The 16940-nt window shown below is 36.2% G+C and overlaps 1 protein-coding gene across 1 annotated transcript in view; it reads right to left on the bottom strand.

Moving 5' to 3' along the window:
* LOC137615407 (endoplasmic reticulum-Golgi intermediate compartment protein 1-like) overlaps positions 1 to 13370 on the bottom strand; it is a 48756-nt gene extending 35386 nt beyond the window's left edge. The window contains exons 1-6 of the mRNA XM_068345273.1: positions 13352 to 13370; positions 13017 to 13095; positions 10219 to 10353; positions 7463 to 7554; positions 2703 to 2831; positions 41 to 199 (exon numbers count right to left, since the gene is read on the bottom strand). Of these exons, the coding sequence (XP_068201374.1) occupies positions 41 to 199; positions 2703 to 2831; positions 7463 to 7554; positions 10219 to 10353; positions 13017 to 13045 (544 nt within the window). The 5' untranslated portion in view covers positions 13046 to 13095; positions 13352 to 13370. The remainder of the gene's footprint in view (positions 1 to 40; positions 200 to 2702; positions 2832 to 7462; positions 7555 to 10218; positions 10354 to 13016; positions 13096 to 13351) is intronic.
* Between the last annotated feature and the right edge of the window lie 3570 nt (positions 13371 to 16940).

Below are 16940 nucleotides of genomic sequence, written 5' to 3'. Positions count from 1 at the left end.
ATAGCATTAACAACAAAACAAAAATCAAGTAAGTACTCACAGTTTCCATCAATTTTTGCACGCCCATATAAAGGATTAAAATTTCCTGGGACATTTGGGTTATCGATCTTACTTCCAAAACGAACTTCTTCAATGACATGTGCAAAATCAATATTTTCTGGCTGTTCCTGGGCAGAATGTGTTGAAACATGGAAGTTTCCTGTAAAAATAACAAGGCAGAATGAAAATTTCAGTAACAATACATTAAACTGATGTATGGCCTACTGTTGAGAGGTTGTACAGAGGTCATGCTTCTATTTTCGGTATACTCCAAGTCCCCTTCTTTCATTGCTAAACTGAAATCATCTTATTAAAGATTTTTGCTCATTTTCTCCAACCCGGACAATTCCATCATACTATGATTTTGGGTAAATAAGGTTTCCAAAGCTCACTCAGGATGATAAATTTAATTTTTTTTTTAATATCACTGAAGATTAAAGTTTATCCTTACAGTATTTATGGCATCCAATTAAAATTCTTAATGGTACTTAATATTCCATAATCTTCATCATTACATTATACAAAACAAATCTAAATACCTGTACAGTATCTCCAAAAAATTGTGAAATACAAATATATATTAGACTGAGCACTTGAATTCTCTGCACCCGAAAGGAATCAAAACCCACATGATGGCATCATCCGATGTTTTTCTAATCTTGATTACCTGTATGTCTTTTTCAATGAGCAAGTACACAGCAATAATCACAAAACTAAAATTCCATTTGATTATTCAGAATATTTTTTCTTTAGATTTGAGAACAAAAGCCCACTGAAAAATATTGGGAGTTAAATGACAGGACAGGATTAGAGATGTACAGTAACTATAAGAGAGGTTACCTGAGTGCTATTTGTGGATGAGATCATGGTGCAGGGTAGATGGAGATGTTTTGGACATGCTCTTCATACTCCCCATGAGATTAGTTCACCAAACTTTCAACTGGGCCCCAAAAAGCACTAGATGAGTTGGAAGACCCAGGCCCACATGGTTAAGGACTATGAAGCGTGAAGTAGGAGATGATGAATGGAGAAGTGCTGATTTAAAAGCTCAAGACAGAGACGACTGTCGAAATCTAACCAAGCACCTTTGCATCAATAGGCGTAGGAGGAGGAGATGATGATGATGAGGATTATTAAGAATACAGCAATGATATGTAAAAAGCATCCTCAATCAGAAACATGAGTGAATTCTGTATTTCAGTTGGGAAAGTTCATACTGATTATGGCTGGTTTGGATGTTTAAATTTTTGTAGTTCAGAGCTTCAGAAAAAAAAGGATAAAATACTAGAAAAAACTTCTGTATATGACAAATATTACACTACACCCTACATATTTTCATTTCACGTTATTGCATTTACTAATTAAAAAGTCAAGACAATGACAAACAGCACTACTCGATAAGGTAATTTTGCCATGTAAACTATGATAACAGCAGCACTCAATAATATAAGAGGGGTTGAACCTAATGGTAACTTGTTAGTATTCTGACTTATTTTCTTATTCCTTGTCTATCATGTTCATCTTTACTGAAATTATTTTTTTGTATGTAAATGAAAAAAGAAAATAACATTGTATGTTTAACATCCTGTATGTCACCATGCATTAGATGACACCATCATAAATAATAAGGAAATAAACAATGTGGTATAAGCTACATGATAGTAAAACCTTAAGAACCTTAGTTTGTATGGAACGAATCTATCCCGTGGGCAAAAGTGACAGATAAAAAAAAAATACTGGGCACTTAATGATGTGTACTGATGGTCATAATATACTTTAAAAAAAATTTGATGGAACTTATCTACATTCGCATAATTCAAGAATTCTTCTACAGTTTAGAAAGACACTTTGCATAAGTACTTTCCTATTATTAATATTATAATTTTGATTATTAGTAATTATTATTAACTACTACTACTACTACTACTACTTGCTAAGCTACAACCCTAGTCGGAAAAGCAAGATGCTACAGGCCAAGGGCTCCAACAGGGAAAATAGCCCAGTGAGGAAAGGAAATACGGAAATAAACTATTAGAGAAGCAATGAACAAATACTATATTTTAAGAACAGTAACAACATTAATATGAATCTTTCATTTATATACTATAAAAACATAAAAAAAATAACAGGAAGAGAAATAAGATAGAATAGTGTGGTTGAGTGTACCCTCAAGCAAGAGAACTTTAACCAAAACCAGTGGAAGACCATATTACAGAGGATACAGCACTAACCATGACTAGAGAACAATGGTTTGATTTTAGAGTGTCCTGCTAGAAACACACCTTACCATAGCTAAAGAGTCTCTTCTACCCTTACCAAGAGAAAAGTAGCCACTGAAAAACTTCAAGTGCAGCAGTTAATCCCTTCAGCAAAGAAGAACTGTTTGGTAATCTCAGTGTTGTTAAGTGTATAAGGACAGAGGAGAATGTAGAAAGAATAGACCAACCTATTCAGTGTATGTTTAGGCAAAGGGAAAATGAGCCGTAACCATAGAGAGGGATCCAATGTAGTACTGTCTAGCCAGTCAAAGGACCCAGTAACACTCTAGCAGTAGTATCTCAACAGGTGGCTGGTGCCCAGGCCAACCTATTACCTACTGGATATATGAAGTCTTGAGACTTTCCCACATGAACTATAAAATTTCAAAGTGGTAAAAAACTAACCTGGTACTTTGTTTACCAAGAAATTTGCTTCAAAAATACATCCATCGTCACCTAATGGATTTTTCACAGTGTTTTCAACAAATCCCACTTCATGTCGGCCAAGATCATCTTGGATGTCTAAACCAATATCTGTAAATAAGGAGAGAAAAAATCTGAAGAATGCCAAACAAATTATCAAAATTAGCAATACTGTATGATTTTATACCATCATCATCTCAAAATCTCACACAAAATATATACAGTATATTTTCTTGGGTAATCTTTTTCCAAACCACTGTTAACATAACTTATAAAATAAAATAGATTACAGTAATTTAATAAACTACAATATCTGATTTTCATGTGATATTCCTTCTGTGGTGGATAACGGGGGAGGGTGGGCTGTGGCACCCTAGCAGTACCAGCTGAACTCAGTTGAGTCCCTTGTTAGGCTGGGAGGAATGCAGAGAGTAGAGGTCCCCTTTTTTGTTTTTGTTTCATTTGTTGATGTCGGCTACCCCCCAAAATTGGGGGAAGTGCCTTGGTATATGTATGTATGTATGTATGTATGTATGTATGTATTCCTTCAAATAAGTGAAAACTTGACCATAACAAAATGAAAAATTTAGGAATAATTTTTATTTTTCCTAACTATACAAACCTCAGTCCTTTACATAGGACAGATAGCAGCAAAGCTGAAGAGCACAGAAATGAAAACTTTTATAACGAGGTGTAAACAGGTGCCCAGCAATTACCAGCCAGGAGCAGGGAAGCACCGCTCCTCTGCTTGCTCGCTGAGCAGTCACTGATGGCAGCTGGGACTTTCTTGGGGGTTGGTGATGGCAGAAATGTATGAGTAAACGATTCAGGTTTGCATAGTTAGGAAAAATACAAATTACCTCTGAATTTGTCATTTGTTCCAACACAAATAAAAACCTCCGTCGTTTACAAAGGAGAACCGTTCTTAAGTAGAAGAAAGGTCCCTTCCAACTGGCTGGAAACTTATCCCAGGTTATCAAGAACTAGGACACTTATAAATGGTACAGAGTTAAAAGTTCTTTTAACCCCTCATGCACCAGTGGTTTGATAATACCAATGGGTTCACGGCCCATGCAACAAAGGATGCAGTGCAGAAAATCTGTATCATAACAAGACATACTTTTATAAATTGTGAGGTATCTGTTTATGAATGGGTTTACCTGGTTACATCACACACTCCCTCATAAGGAATGTGGGCAACAACACTCATATACCATGCAATACAAAAGCTACACTGCTATATTATGTAATAGAAAAGCTATATTCCTATATCATGTACAATAATAGAAAAGCTAAAAGTAAAGAGGGGCTTGCCTACAAGCGAAACAATTCCAGCTAACAAGCTTTTTTTGATGTCATACCCCAATAGTAAGGGAAGATGAAAAGTGAAAAGAGGGCCAATCAATCTTCACTTTCATTCCAGTCCAACAAGAAATCTCCAACCTCGATCCGATGCAAAAAAGGTCCTGTGAGAGGAGCCAAGGCAGTTATACCACCTGTTATGTAGCTACTACCGGGCCTAGCAAAAATGAGTCTAGGGACATGTGGGTCGATTCCTGCCTTACAAACGCCAGCCTGAAGCACCTGCACCACGGAGAGATTTTCACAGACTGCCAGAGTTGCAGCTATCCCCTTCACATTTTGAGTTTCCCCAAGCTCTAATTGGAACTGAAGATGAGGAAGGCAAATAGGTACAGTCCATGACTTCTAGCCAAGAGAAGATGATATTCATCCACCCTCTTCTGCATTCTTCTCGTATTAAGGAAGAAAAGCTGCAGGCAAGGTCGAGTTGTTTGTGTACATTAAAGGTACCAGTTAAGCATCCTTACAGAACACAACAAGATTGTAAGTTACCTCACTAAGACTTGTGATCTGATATAAAGAAAACATTGCAATCAAGAACTGACAGATTCTAGGTTTTAGCTAAAAGCTCGGGGTGAAGGGAAACAAAGCCTGTCCGCAATGATAAACGTAAGACGATGAAGCTTATTAGCTCACTTGAAGGTTAAAGTAAGCAAGTAACCCACTTAAGAGAAGGCACCTGTCAGAGGTAAGCATCATTAACCAAAACAGTAACCCTTTGAGGGATCGCAAGACCTTAGTCACATCGGGGGATGGAGGTCTCTCCTCTCAGAGGACAAGACTGTTCCCAACTCATTACGAGTATGGGGAGCTCCAACAAAGTGGCAATATCAACTCTCTTCAGAATAAAGACCTGACTTTAGTACTAAGTGATTGCCTATTACCACCGATACTAAACAAAGCTTTTATCCTCGGAGGTAAAGAAAATTCAGCTATCCATGGCATAGAGGCTCCACGAAGAGAAACTCCCTTTCCACGATCCCAACTACAGAAGATGGCCCACTTGATCTGGGACACAGAAGTTGATGATTCCCGGAAGTATCCTGACATCTCTCGCTCAACTTAGCAAGATGAGTCTGTCTCTAAAAGGATGCTGGTAGTACTTATAACAACAGATACACACACAAAATACTTCGTATCATTACTCGATATATCAATAATGGAAATACTAATACTAATCATTAGCTTATTGGAAGGAGATCACTCTATTGCTTAGGTTATGAACAAAAACTTGTACAAAAGTTTGCCTCTATGCATAAAGCATCAAGTCAGGCCTGAAGGCGTGGGAAGATGTACCCAAGTGTTTTTTTTCTTTTCATCAGTCCAGGCTTCAAATGAGCCTGCCTTTAATCCCTACAGGCTTTATGATAATCAAACACACAAGTGAAATTGTGTACACATTCAAGTCATGCACACATTCAAGACGTAAGGAAAAATCTCCCTTTAGGTAGAACGTGCAAGTTTAATAGTGTGTACACGTTCAGGGAGTAAAGAATACTACAAATTATAAAGTAATTTTAATTTCCTGGTTAAACAAACTCTCTCTATAACTACATGAATCCTTTTCAGGTATGCGAGATGTAAAGAGACTCGGGATCTGCAAGGATGATTGAAGACATTCCTTACCTACTCTTTCTATTCCAAAGAGAGAGAAAGAGGCAGCATAGTACCCAAAATTCTATTGGAGACAATGATAATTGATGGCAAAAGAAACTACTCTGGGCAGGAAAGTGCCAGCAGGTATAAAGTTTGTTCTCAAAAAGAATTCAGACTAGCTCTCTATTCTGAACAAGATAGCTGTACTAACATGTGTAAGAGTGAGTGCTGCACACAAAGATGTGAGGTAACCCACCTGTTCTAGAACCCAACAGGATTAGTAAAGATAGGTTAGTCACCCCAAGCACGCATTCAAAAGAGATGGGGCTTTCAGGTGAGTGCATGGACATTGCATACGCTCTGAAGAGCTAGCATGGTGAGGTGAGAGCATGCATTCATGCTTGAACATAGCTGTGTGTGTTGAAAGACATATTGCTATTCAACATAGGGATCCTTCAGAGTGGTGCATATCACATAAGGCATAGGAAGGAACCTGGGAGACATGCTAGCATTAAGCATGTCTCCTCTACAGGGGCGACTGTGCTCACTCATAAAGTATGCTCATGTCCGCTTAAAGCGAATTAATCGCAGACCAAGTCATGCAATTGGTGTTCTATCCCGTCGGGGAACATTGATTCAACAGCCCTCACGAGTGCGTGTATCCAAGGAGGGATACGGTACTTCTTCGGGAAGAAGGTTGTTCTTCCTAATACCGTTTCCTTTAGACTTTAGAGAAGTCTAACTAAAGGGCAGCAAAGGTTTGAGTCCTGCGTTAATCCTTGACCAGCCGATTGTGTCGTGGGGGAAACACTTTCAATAAGTATGTCTCAGACCAAAGGACAATGTCTCAAGATGCTGTTAGCGTCGAACCAGGAACAAGAGTCCAAGAGTACAGCGGAAAAGCAAAACCAGGAGACATGGTAGCATTAGGCATGTCTCCGTCCCAAGGACAATGGCCCAAGAAGTTGTTAATGTCGTAACTGGGAACACGTATCCATGAGACAGCTAAAAAAAAGCATTAAATGCCAAATCCAGGCACTGCAAGAATGTTTCCACCAGTGGCTGTCATCAAAGTGGGTGTCCAGTGAATGTTGGCAGGTAATTGCCGGCCACCTGTTTAAACCTCGTTATAAAAGCTTTGACCGCCGTGTTCTCTAGCTTTGCTCTTATCTCTCCTATGCAAAGGACAAAGGTTTATATTTGTGTTGGAACAAACGTATATCTTGAAACAATCCCATCCAGTCAATATGAACCAACCAAAAAAGAAAAAATTAAACATTAAATGTTTGGGAGGCGGGCATTAGGATTTCAGTGAAGTGTTAGCATAATTAATATTTAAAAATTGGGTCTATTTAGCAACTCTTACCAGAAATTTATGAGCTGATAACCACTAACTCTGGATGGAGGGTTTAAGGTTTAAAGGCAAATTGTGAGAGGCAGAGTCAAGGGACAGGACAATGTCTTACACACCAATAACATTTGCACAGGATCAGCACCCAAATTCCCCTTTCCACCCAAGATAGCACCAGGGAAGGTCAGGCAATGGCTGCATGATTTAGCAAGCAAACATTCAAGCCCCACAAAACCTTCCCTCCCTAACTAATGAAAACAATGAAATTTTGAAAACTATACAATATTTTTGGCCAGCGAGTAGGACTCGAACTCCCAACCCAGGAAACTCTATTCAGATGTTAAAAAATGGGAATAATGTAATGATTTTGTTCATATAAAATACAAGTTTTAAAAAACAAGAGATGAAAGAAAACTGCTACAGAAGTACTTACGGTCACATTTTAAACGTGGTAATGATATCTTTATATATACTGGTATTCTCTCCGATGATACTCCCGGATTGTCCACATACAAGTCAGAAACACTGTAAAATTAAAGTTGTCATAATGAACAATTTTAAATTGTGTAAGATAATAAATGCCTTTCACAAAAATTACATAAACTTGCATAAAATTAACTCACTAAAAATGATAGGGACTTTAAACCTGGAAATATAGCGTCAAGTTAATATTTCACCACAAGCACACTAGTCAATTAAAAACAAAAGAATACAATATGTTCAACTAGCTAGATCATATATTTCATATAGTATATCAACTGGTACAATCATATTTGAATTTGGTCTACAGGTAGTCGTCAACTTACAACCGAGAGTTCAATTTTACAAAAGAAAATTGATTATTTCTAAGGAAACATTTGTTAAATTACTTTAAGACTATTTCCGACAGACTTGTGACATCACAGTAAAGTCGAACAGCCTTAAGTCGCATGTCGTAAGTCAATGACTAGCAGTACTGTAATGAATTTGGGTTATATGGTCTGTCGGTAGGGCATTGTAGGGTGAGATTGCATAAAAACCTTGTGCAGTATTTGTAATATGAAGTAAAAGTTCAAAAGAGGTTGGACAGCAAGATGGAAGAAAGAAGAAAGGAGAACGGGGGTTAAAGTAGGCTTAAATGTGGCAGCTGGGGCTAGGAACAAAAGGTCACTACAGTACAAAGACCCTTGCGTAATGTTTACTGTGTCCCTATAAGGCACACAGAACTATAGCATTAACTGTTTAATGTGGCATGAAATTTATTGGGAGAGGTGCTTAGTAGTTGAGCTGATGCAGATAACTAAATATTGTCAGACAGGACATAATTTTCTTTAACCTACACATCTCATTTAAGGGATCAAGCACAGCAAGGGTGAGGCTATCTTCTATTAGATGGCTTGATGTAATCTAATATTTATAATAAATGGAATCTTTGTAAATTAAACTGAGTAGCTCCTGTCATTTGAGCCTAACACTGACCAACCTTGTTAAAAGAGATGAAGATCATCACAGCACAATATCTCCTCCACCCTCTCCATATTAAGAGCAAATTTGATCTCTATTTCTGTGATGCTGTATCCATCAAGCTCATCATTAAGAAGAAGACATTGTTCTCCTCAGTGAAAAATGTCCTAGCTATACACAATGTCTGGAAGATGACCAATGTATTTCAACGGATGTTTCAACACCTAAATCAGTACGACTACAATACGCCTCTTCAAGACGTTTGTAGCACTTTTGAAAAGGCACCATTAAGCAGCACTAATAGGATACCTATGAGAGTATTCCAAACTAGGCAAACCCTAATCCAAGCTATTGAAGTCACTGACACCTCACCTGAGAGCAAACATTTCCAAACCCTGGATGCATTCCATGCAATAGAATAAGACATGTCGATCTTTTTAAATGTCACTGGTACAAACTGAGAAAGAAATTGAATCATTTCAAGCTATCATGGTAGGGTACATTGAACTTACCAGTTAAATGGAAGCAATTTATGATTCATGTCTCCATCCTTTTATAAATGTAAACCTTTCTTGTCATAAGTCAGATATTAAAGATTATTTCTCTGGAAACTTCACTTATTTTGTACTGAAGAGGAAAGACAATTTATTTTCTATCCTTATTAAGGAAATAAAGCATTTTTCATTGGCCAATTCTGTTTTAGGTCCTACAGGTACTTTAGATCCAGTTGCAACAAGGGTTGTGGAATAAGTGTTTGTCAATAGAATATATTTTAATGCTATGAAGTTAGTTTTATGTTGTCTTACTATTGCTTCAGCTCATTATGGTTCTAATAATTAAATTGCTTGCTGGAGTAGTAATTCTATCTGTTTACCTAATTATTGTAATTCTAAATTAAAACCTTAATACTTATGCTGACCTCATACCTCTAGCAAAAGACAATTCTATAATTCCCTTGAGAAGAAGGTTAGCTTTCTTCAGCCAAGTGTGGGAACTGTAACAGCTGGAACCATGGGCTCTATCAGTTCTGAAAGAGGATTATCTAACCTCATTTATGATCACTCCTTCATTCCCTCCAGTTCTCCAGAGTCTGCAATATTATATGAATAACCCTTATAACAAAGGATTTACTTGCATAGCTTAACAAGTTCTGGACAAGAAAGTGATGAATGTTATGTACTGTACTCCAAGTTTCAACAATTAGCTGTACCATGTTTAGGAGGGATCAGGGGGTTCAACAAAATTATGGGTGGCAAAACTTTCCTTTGTCTCCACAGCATCAGTACTACGGTCATTAACCCTTTTACCCCCCAAAGACGCACTGGTACGTTTCACAAAACTCACCCCTTTACCCCCATGGACGTACCGGTACGTCCTTGCAGAAAAATGCCATAAAAAAAATTTTTTTCATATTTTTTATATTTTTTTTTTTAAATTCGGGCATTTTCCAAGAGAATAAGACCAACCTGACCTCTCTATGACAAAAATTAAGGCTGTTAGAGCAATTTAAAAAAAATATACTGCAAAATGTGCTGGGGAAAAAATATCCCCTTGGGGGTTAAGGGTTGGAAATTTCCAAAGAGCCCGGGGGTAAAAGGGTTAAGATGGGAGAAGCATTTTCAACAGATCTAACAAATGCATACTTTCCCCCATGCTGATTTCTCCTTAGCCAAGAAAGCTCCTACAATTTGGGTACAAAGGAAAAACCTGGCATACAAAATTTTACCTATTTATCATCATACTTACATCTCTCCTGATAAGAAATGTATCAGTTCTGAAGTGAAGAGTAAAAGCATAAATACAATGCAACATATGCTGATTACTGCACCCGTTAATGTTGGCTGCGTTAAATCCTTTGGTACCTTACGGTATATGTCAAATCTGTAAAAAATAATGTAAATTAAACTTGGTATTACTGAAATCACAATCTTTACTTTTCATTCAAATTTACAAGGTTCTATTCAATCTTATTTACAAGAAGCTGTAAACGTAAATTACGACAAAGATCAGCAACAGCCACTTTTTCCTCCTATCCAATAGCAGCATCATCATTAGTATGAACAAAATTTTCCTAAGAAACCATTTATTTTTAGCTTAATGGACCAGCTAGTATCCATAAGTTAAGCATGTGATATCTTTACATTGACATTTCATATTAAGAGGTAAAAACAGCAGTCTGCTAGTCCTTATAAGAATAAAAATTCAATCATCTTAAAAATAAACTTCATATTTTAATGATAACATTTTAACTATGACAGCCAGCATATCATCTCAGATAACTGAACTGCCAGCAAAAACTAGTAAAGTAGTACAACATGACATCTTTCAATGAAAGAGTTTGGAGCTTGTTCTAATGAAAATATAAACCCCTCTATTAATATTAGAAATAAGTGAACCCAGCTTCATAACTGGTAGAACAAGATGGTAAAAAAGTCAAACCAATACAGCAAAACGACACTTCTGCCCACAATCGATAAGGGATCAAAGTGTTCATTTGGTGAGCCAACATATTCATAAATACACATACGTAAGGGGGTATTTGTAGTATGATAGCTACCATGGACTCCAAGAAAATGGGATGGAAAAATACTCTCATCTTCAAGTCTAGGAGGCTCTGATGTTTTGAAAATTTTTCATGACAATGTCTGGCAGTAACTTGAAGTTTTCAGTTATAGTACAGCAGTCGAACCACCTACTACCAAAAACTACCACGTTTCAACTATTTAGTGTCAATAACATAAAATGACACTGGTATAAGGTGCGTTTGAATTTTGTGAATGTTTTCAAAGATGATAGCTAGTGGGAACCCTAGTGTTGTCATTTATGGTGGTTGACTCAAGTAAAAAACTACAAGTTTTCCAAGTTATCATCTCCAAAACCTTCAAAACATCATAAAATACACCATGTATCAGTCTCGTTTGCTTTGTAACTATTATTGTACTGTTCTATAATTTCACCGTTCATTGATTACCTTTGAGAGACTAAAGGTAGGTTACTTTGCATGCATTACATATTCACAACCATTTAAAGGATCTTTTCATTTTTAGGCTATGTGACAATCTTTAGCTGGCTTACTTGACCAAGTAGGAGCTTCCTAGTATAAGTTCCCAGATGTTTTGAAACAACCATACCCTTTCAGTTCAAGCATGACTGCTATTACAAGAGGATGTATCCCAGGGGGAGTTCGATCTACTGTATTTCAATATTCAAAATTAATTTCATCCATTTTATTAATACATTATACCCATGACACTCTGACTGTATATAGCTGTTGTTGTTCACCTTTTAAGCAAAAAATATCACCAAACTAATGAACCCCATGGTTCGCTCAAGATTCGGATGAGCTTACTAGAATTCTTATTTGAGAGCAAAGAGTGTCACAGCAGAGAAAAGGCCAGGAGTTCGATCTACTGTATTTCAATATTCAAAATTAATTTCATCCATTTTATTAATACATTATACCCATGACACTCTGACTGTATATAGCTGTTGTTGTTCACCTTTTAAGCAAAAAATATCACCAAACTAATGAACCCCATGGTTCGCTCAAGATTCGGATGAGCTTACTAGAATTCTTATTTGAGAGCAAAGAGTGTCACAGCAGAGAAAAGGCCATTTGAAGGATTAGATATAAATCAAATAAACATATATATAAGTAGATATAAATATAAGGGGTGTATGTATGATAGCAGCCACCTGTATATATCATTATTGCTAACTTAGAATATGTTAGCCCCCCGTTAGGTAAGTAAGTAAAGACACGGCTTGTAGGTTAGGTTAGGGGGAAAGGTTAGGTTAGTTAATGTCCATTTTCAATCCATGCGGGAGGAATTGGTCACCGATATACAAAGGCTCCAAATATATATACGAATTATGATACTTTTATCCCGTGCCAATTACACGAAACATGTTTTTCCAACTGGTTACCTTATGCTTTTTTATGCATTTCTGACCATGGCAATTGCTGCAAATTACTAGTTCTTGGTACTTACCCTCCCACAAACACAGTTTTCCACTGGAATCCCAAATAACTACTTTTATATGGGGTGGGGTGAAAACTCAAACAGGTGGTTTGGATCAAAATCCTGTCAGAAAAAGCTAAAAAAGCAATGCAACCTGTTGGAAAAACATAGAATTCATATATTTGGCTAGAAGTTAAAATATATAATTACCCTTTCCCCAAATATTTACCTTAGCGAGATAGGCTAGAGGAGCCGAGATATAAGGATTGGTCTCTCGGAGAACTATCGGTAGCCTAGACTTGGTCGATTTCACGTAGGATATGCTAATCAAGTACCTAATTCACTCTACCCTATATAAATCTGGTTATCCTTTCACAAAAATCTGCTACTCTCCAAATAATTAGTACGTTTCGAATACTAACTAGTAACTACACTAGTAGACATATGACTTGGCCTCCCTTTAGGTTGGAAGTCAAAATATGTATTACGAGAGGCTAACGCAAAATACAACCTCAATATTGATGACATTACGTTTCTTACTGCGAGTGATCAATAAAAAATGGTCTAACTCATTTAACTTACCTCCTGACATCGAAATTAAAAGCTACCATCTTTAGGTTTGACTTTTGACAGACGAGTACCTGACTCCGACAGTCGACTGCAGGGTTGCCAAATTATTTCGACTGGATTATCGTACATGAGCCTTAGAATTGTCGTTTTTCAACCAAAATTATCATACACAGTTTTAATATAATTATTAAGGAGTTACATGATTGACTTATTTCAAAATATTTTAGTATAATTGTTTAATTAAACACATATGTATATACCTAAGGTATGTATCGTACATCGTACTGGACCTAAAATAACCGTACATGTAGGATAATTATCGTAAGAATGGCACCCCTGGTCGACTGTATGTTTACGTCTGCCACGACAGCTGAACGTTTCTGGATCACTTTATTGTTCAATTATGTTATATTATTTCTTATAAATAAATAATATTTATAATTTCTATTTGTATATTTTAAAGAAATTAAATAAATTACATATCGTATGACCTTCTTTACGAAATCTGTAAGTGACTGGTGGTGTAGTTTTTCATAATCGAAGTTGAAGTCAAAGTCGCAGTGAAGCATTGAGTGATAGATTCTAGTTTAGTCACGGCGTTCTCCAATTGGTGGAGCAGATTATCAACTGAAGATCATTTTTTAATTCGCTAAACACTCCATATTAGTTTCTATCTGCAAATTCTATATATAAAAAAATTCACTACACGAACTTTCATCCAGACTTTCACGGATAACCCAGTAAATTACTATCCTTCTGCTTCAGGAGTTTCAATAGGCAATAATCCCGTACCTTGTGGTCATTTCTCTCATGTCATACCAAAGACATTATTATTCTTATTATTAATAATATCATCACTACACGCTAAGCTACAACCCTAGTTGGAAGAGCAGTATGCTTTTGGTGTTTTCTGGGGCTGTAATTATCATGCTTTTGAAAACTTTTAGAGTAAAAAGATTAAATCTTATTCTATTTCCTTGTGTGTCATTAAAACAGACACCTTCAATTTTTTCATAATGGCAATTTTCTATAAATTTCTCAATTCCCAAATTTACTTTAAGGTTGGTTTTCCTGGTCCTGTGACTCCTATAATTAGAGTAGGGCCTATCCTGAGCTGTCAATCCCTTCTGATTCCTGGGATTCAGGATGGTAGTCGCAAAAAAAAAAAAATCAGAGGAATTTGAAGGCTTCTTTTCGCATTATTTTTTTAGATGCAATATATGAAACAGGCGAAAAAAGGATAAATCCATTTACCTAGTTAAAGTGGCAAAAATAATATTTTCTCCAATTTTCCTTTTTTTTCATGTAATATGTCCTCTTTACAGGTTATTGGTATGTAGTTATCCATTCTAGTCAGGAAATAATTGTAATTACTGACAGAGATATGCTCATTATTTTTAAAATATTCACATTGAAAATATTCAGGAAATCATAGTTCAAAAATTTTGTTCTTGTAAATGTAATAGTATACATTACCACCAAAAATACTCGAAGACACTTGTCCTTTGCATACACTGTCTTTTTGGTGAATCAAATAAAAGAAATTATTCTAAACTGCAACTGCCATGGCTATGAATACTACAAATGCTGCACAAATTTATTTATATAGTTCCCAAAAGTCCTGTTTTTTTTTTTTTTTTTTTTTTTTTTTTTTTTTTTTTTTTTTTTTTCAAGGGATGAGATTTCCGTGGCTTACATACGTAATACAAGGTTAAGATGCATGACAGTTGACATATATGTTATTATCATAACATATAATTATAATCAGGATCAAAAGTTCAGAAGCAAAATTTACTACATATTGTACTTTCAAATAGATACTGTATGTCCATGGATGGGTATACTGAAAAAGTTTTGTCCCTATCTCTATGACAGTAGGATTTTTGTAGTAAAGAGATTGAGGCAGAAATTCCTCATTTAAAAATGAAATTTTTAATTACTAATCAATTTGGGAACTAGTCCATAGGTACAAAATGAATATTTTACATCTCTCCAACTCATATCTCTACTTCGATTAATCTGATGCAGCTGTATAAAAATGATAGTTCTGGTTATCTGATATTTATTTATTACAAAATGTTTCAAATTGCATCAGGTGGGCTTGCAATGGATTAAATTGGATCTATAAAAGTGGCAGTGAGACTCAGCACTGTAAGCTTACATGGAGGCCTTTCAGCACTCCATGTGCAACAGAGAAAAATCCAGTATTATTATAATTATTACTTGCCAAGCTACATCCCTAGTTGGAAAAGCAGGATGCTACAAGCACAAGGGCTCCAACAGGGATAATAGCCCAGTGAGGAACGGAAATAAGGAAACACTACAAGAGAAGTTTAAGAACAATAATATTAAAATAAATCTTTCATATATAAACTATGAAAAATTTAAAATAACAAGAGGATAAAAACTTCAAAATAACAAGAGGATAAAAACTTTAAAATAATAAGAGAAACAAGATAGAATAGTGTGCCCGAGTGCACCCTTAAGGAAGGGATCTCTACCCCAAGATAGTGGAAGACCATGGTACAGAGGCTATGACACTACCCAAGACCAGAGGACAATGGTTTGGTTTTGGAGTGTCCTCCTAAAAGAGCTGCTTGCCATAGCTAAAGAGTCTCTTCTACACTTACCAAGGGGAAAGAAGCCACTGAAAAATTACAGTACAGTAATTAACCCCTTGAGCAAAGAAGAATTGTTTGATAATCTCGGTGTTGTCAGGTGTATGAGGAAAGACGAGAATGTGTAAAGAATAGGGCACACTATTCGGTGTATGTGTAGGCAAAGAAAAAATGAGCTGTAAGCAGAGAGAGGGATCCAATGTATTACTGTCTGGCCAGTCAAAGGATCCAATAAATCTAGCGGTAGTATCTCAACAGGTGGCTGGTGCCCTAGCCTACTACAGTAACTGCATTATAAAGAAAGTTATGGTTGGACAGCAAGATGGAAGAGCAGAAGCTGGAACAGAGGTATTGTGAATAGAAAAAAAAAATAGAACTTTACTGTATAGGGAGTGCAGCTGTACTAAACAGATGCTGCAAAAGCTTTAAGTAACAACTACAATCTTCTTCCTTGTCTACGTAAAGTGGAACTTAAGAAGTTTCAAAGCTTCTGGACTGTGCATAGTGGGACCAGATAAGCAGGCCAAACTATACTAATCAAACTGTAACGCTTAGTAATCTTGAGAACAGTCTGCAAATTTTCACCAACATCACTGCCACTGAAAAATAAGGAATTTGGAGTCTTCTTTCTACACACCTGTGTCACAGTGCCAAAGCTCAGAACAAGGTAGCACCTGTAACATGCATGAGCACTCATGTGAAGCGTAGTCTCTCTCTCTCTCTCTAATGTCTTTTGTTATTTTTCAAAAGATCAAACGGCAGAGGCATCTAACAAATTGAGGAAGTAATTCATTACTTCCTGGAACATTACTGTATATGTATTCTAAATTCTCTTACAATGATCCTATATCTATTGATAATTAAAAATATTCCGACAGTAATAGCAATACATATCCTCTGTCAACCATAAATCAACTTCTCTGCAAGAACATGTCAAGTGATGAAGTATTGAAGATAACACCATTATGCTACTCACAAAAGTTTGAGACCTCCAACAATTTTATCCTGAAAAGATGTGACACATTAAGCAAGACAAACATATTATTAGATAAAGTCAAATGAATGTTAAACTTATAACTTCTCTTACCATTTTGTCAGTAAAGCACTAATAATAGTGCAATTCACAACCTTACATATAGTACTTAGCTACATTTACCATTGCTGAAGATAAATTCTATGGAATAGCAAGCTTCAGCCAAGAGACAAGATGAGCTTACCTTGTATGATTTGTAGCCGACTTAAAGTTGTATGGTGTAAAATCTGTGGATTTTTCTCCTCAAGGTGTAACCTACCTTGGGGAAAGCTAATATGTCAACAA

The sequence above is a fragment of the Palaemon carinicauda genome, chromosome 21 (assembly GCF_036898095.1).
Source record: "Palaemon carinicauda isolate YSFRI2023 chromosome 21, ASM3689809v2, whole genome shotgun sequence".
In the NCBI taxonomy this organism is placed as follows: domain Eukaryota; kingdom Metazoa; phylum Arthropoda; class Malacostraca; order Decapoda; family Palaemonidae; genus Palaemon; species Palaemon carinicauda.
This window is presented reverse-complemented; position numbering and strand designations above follow the sequence as displayed.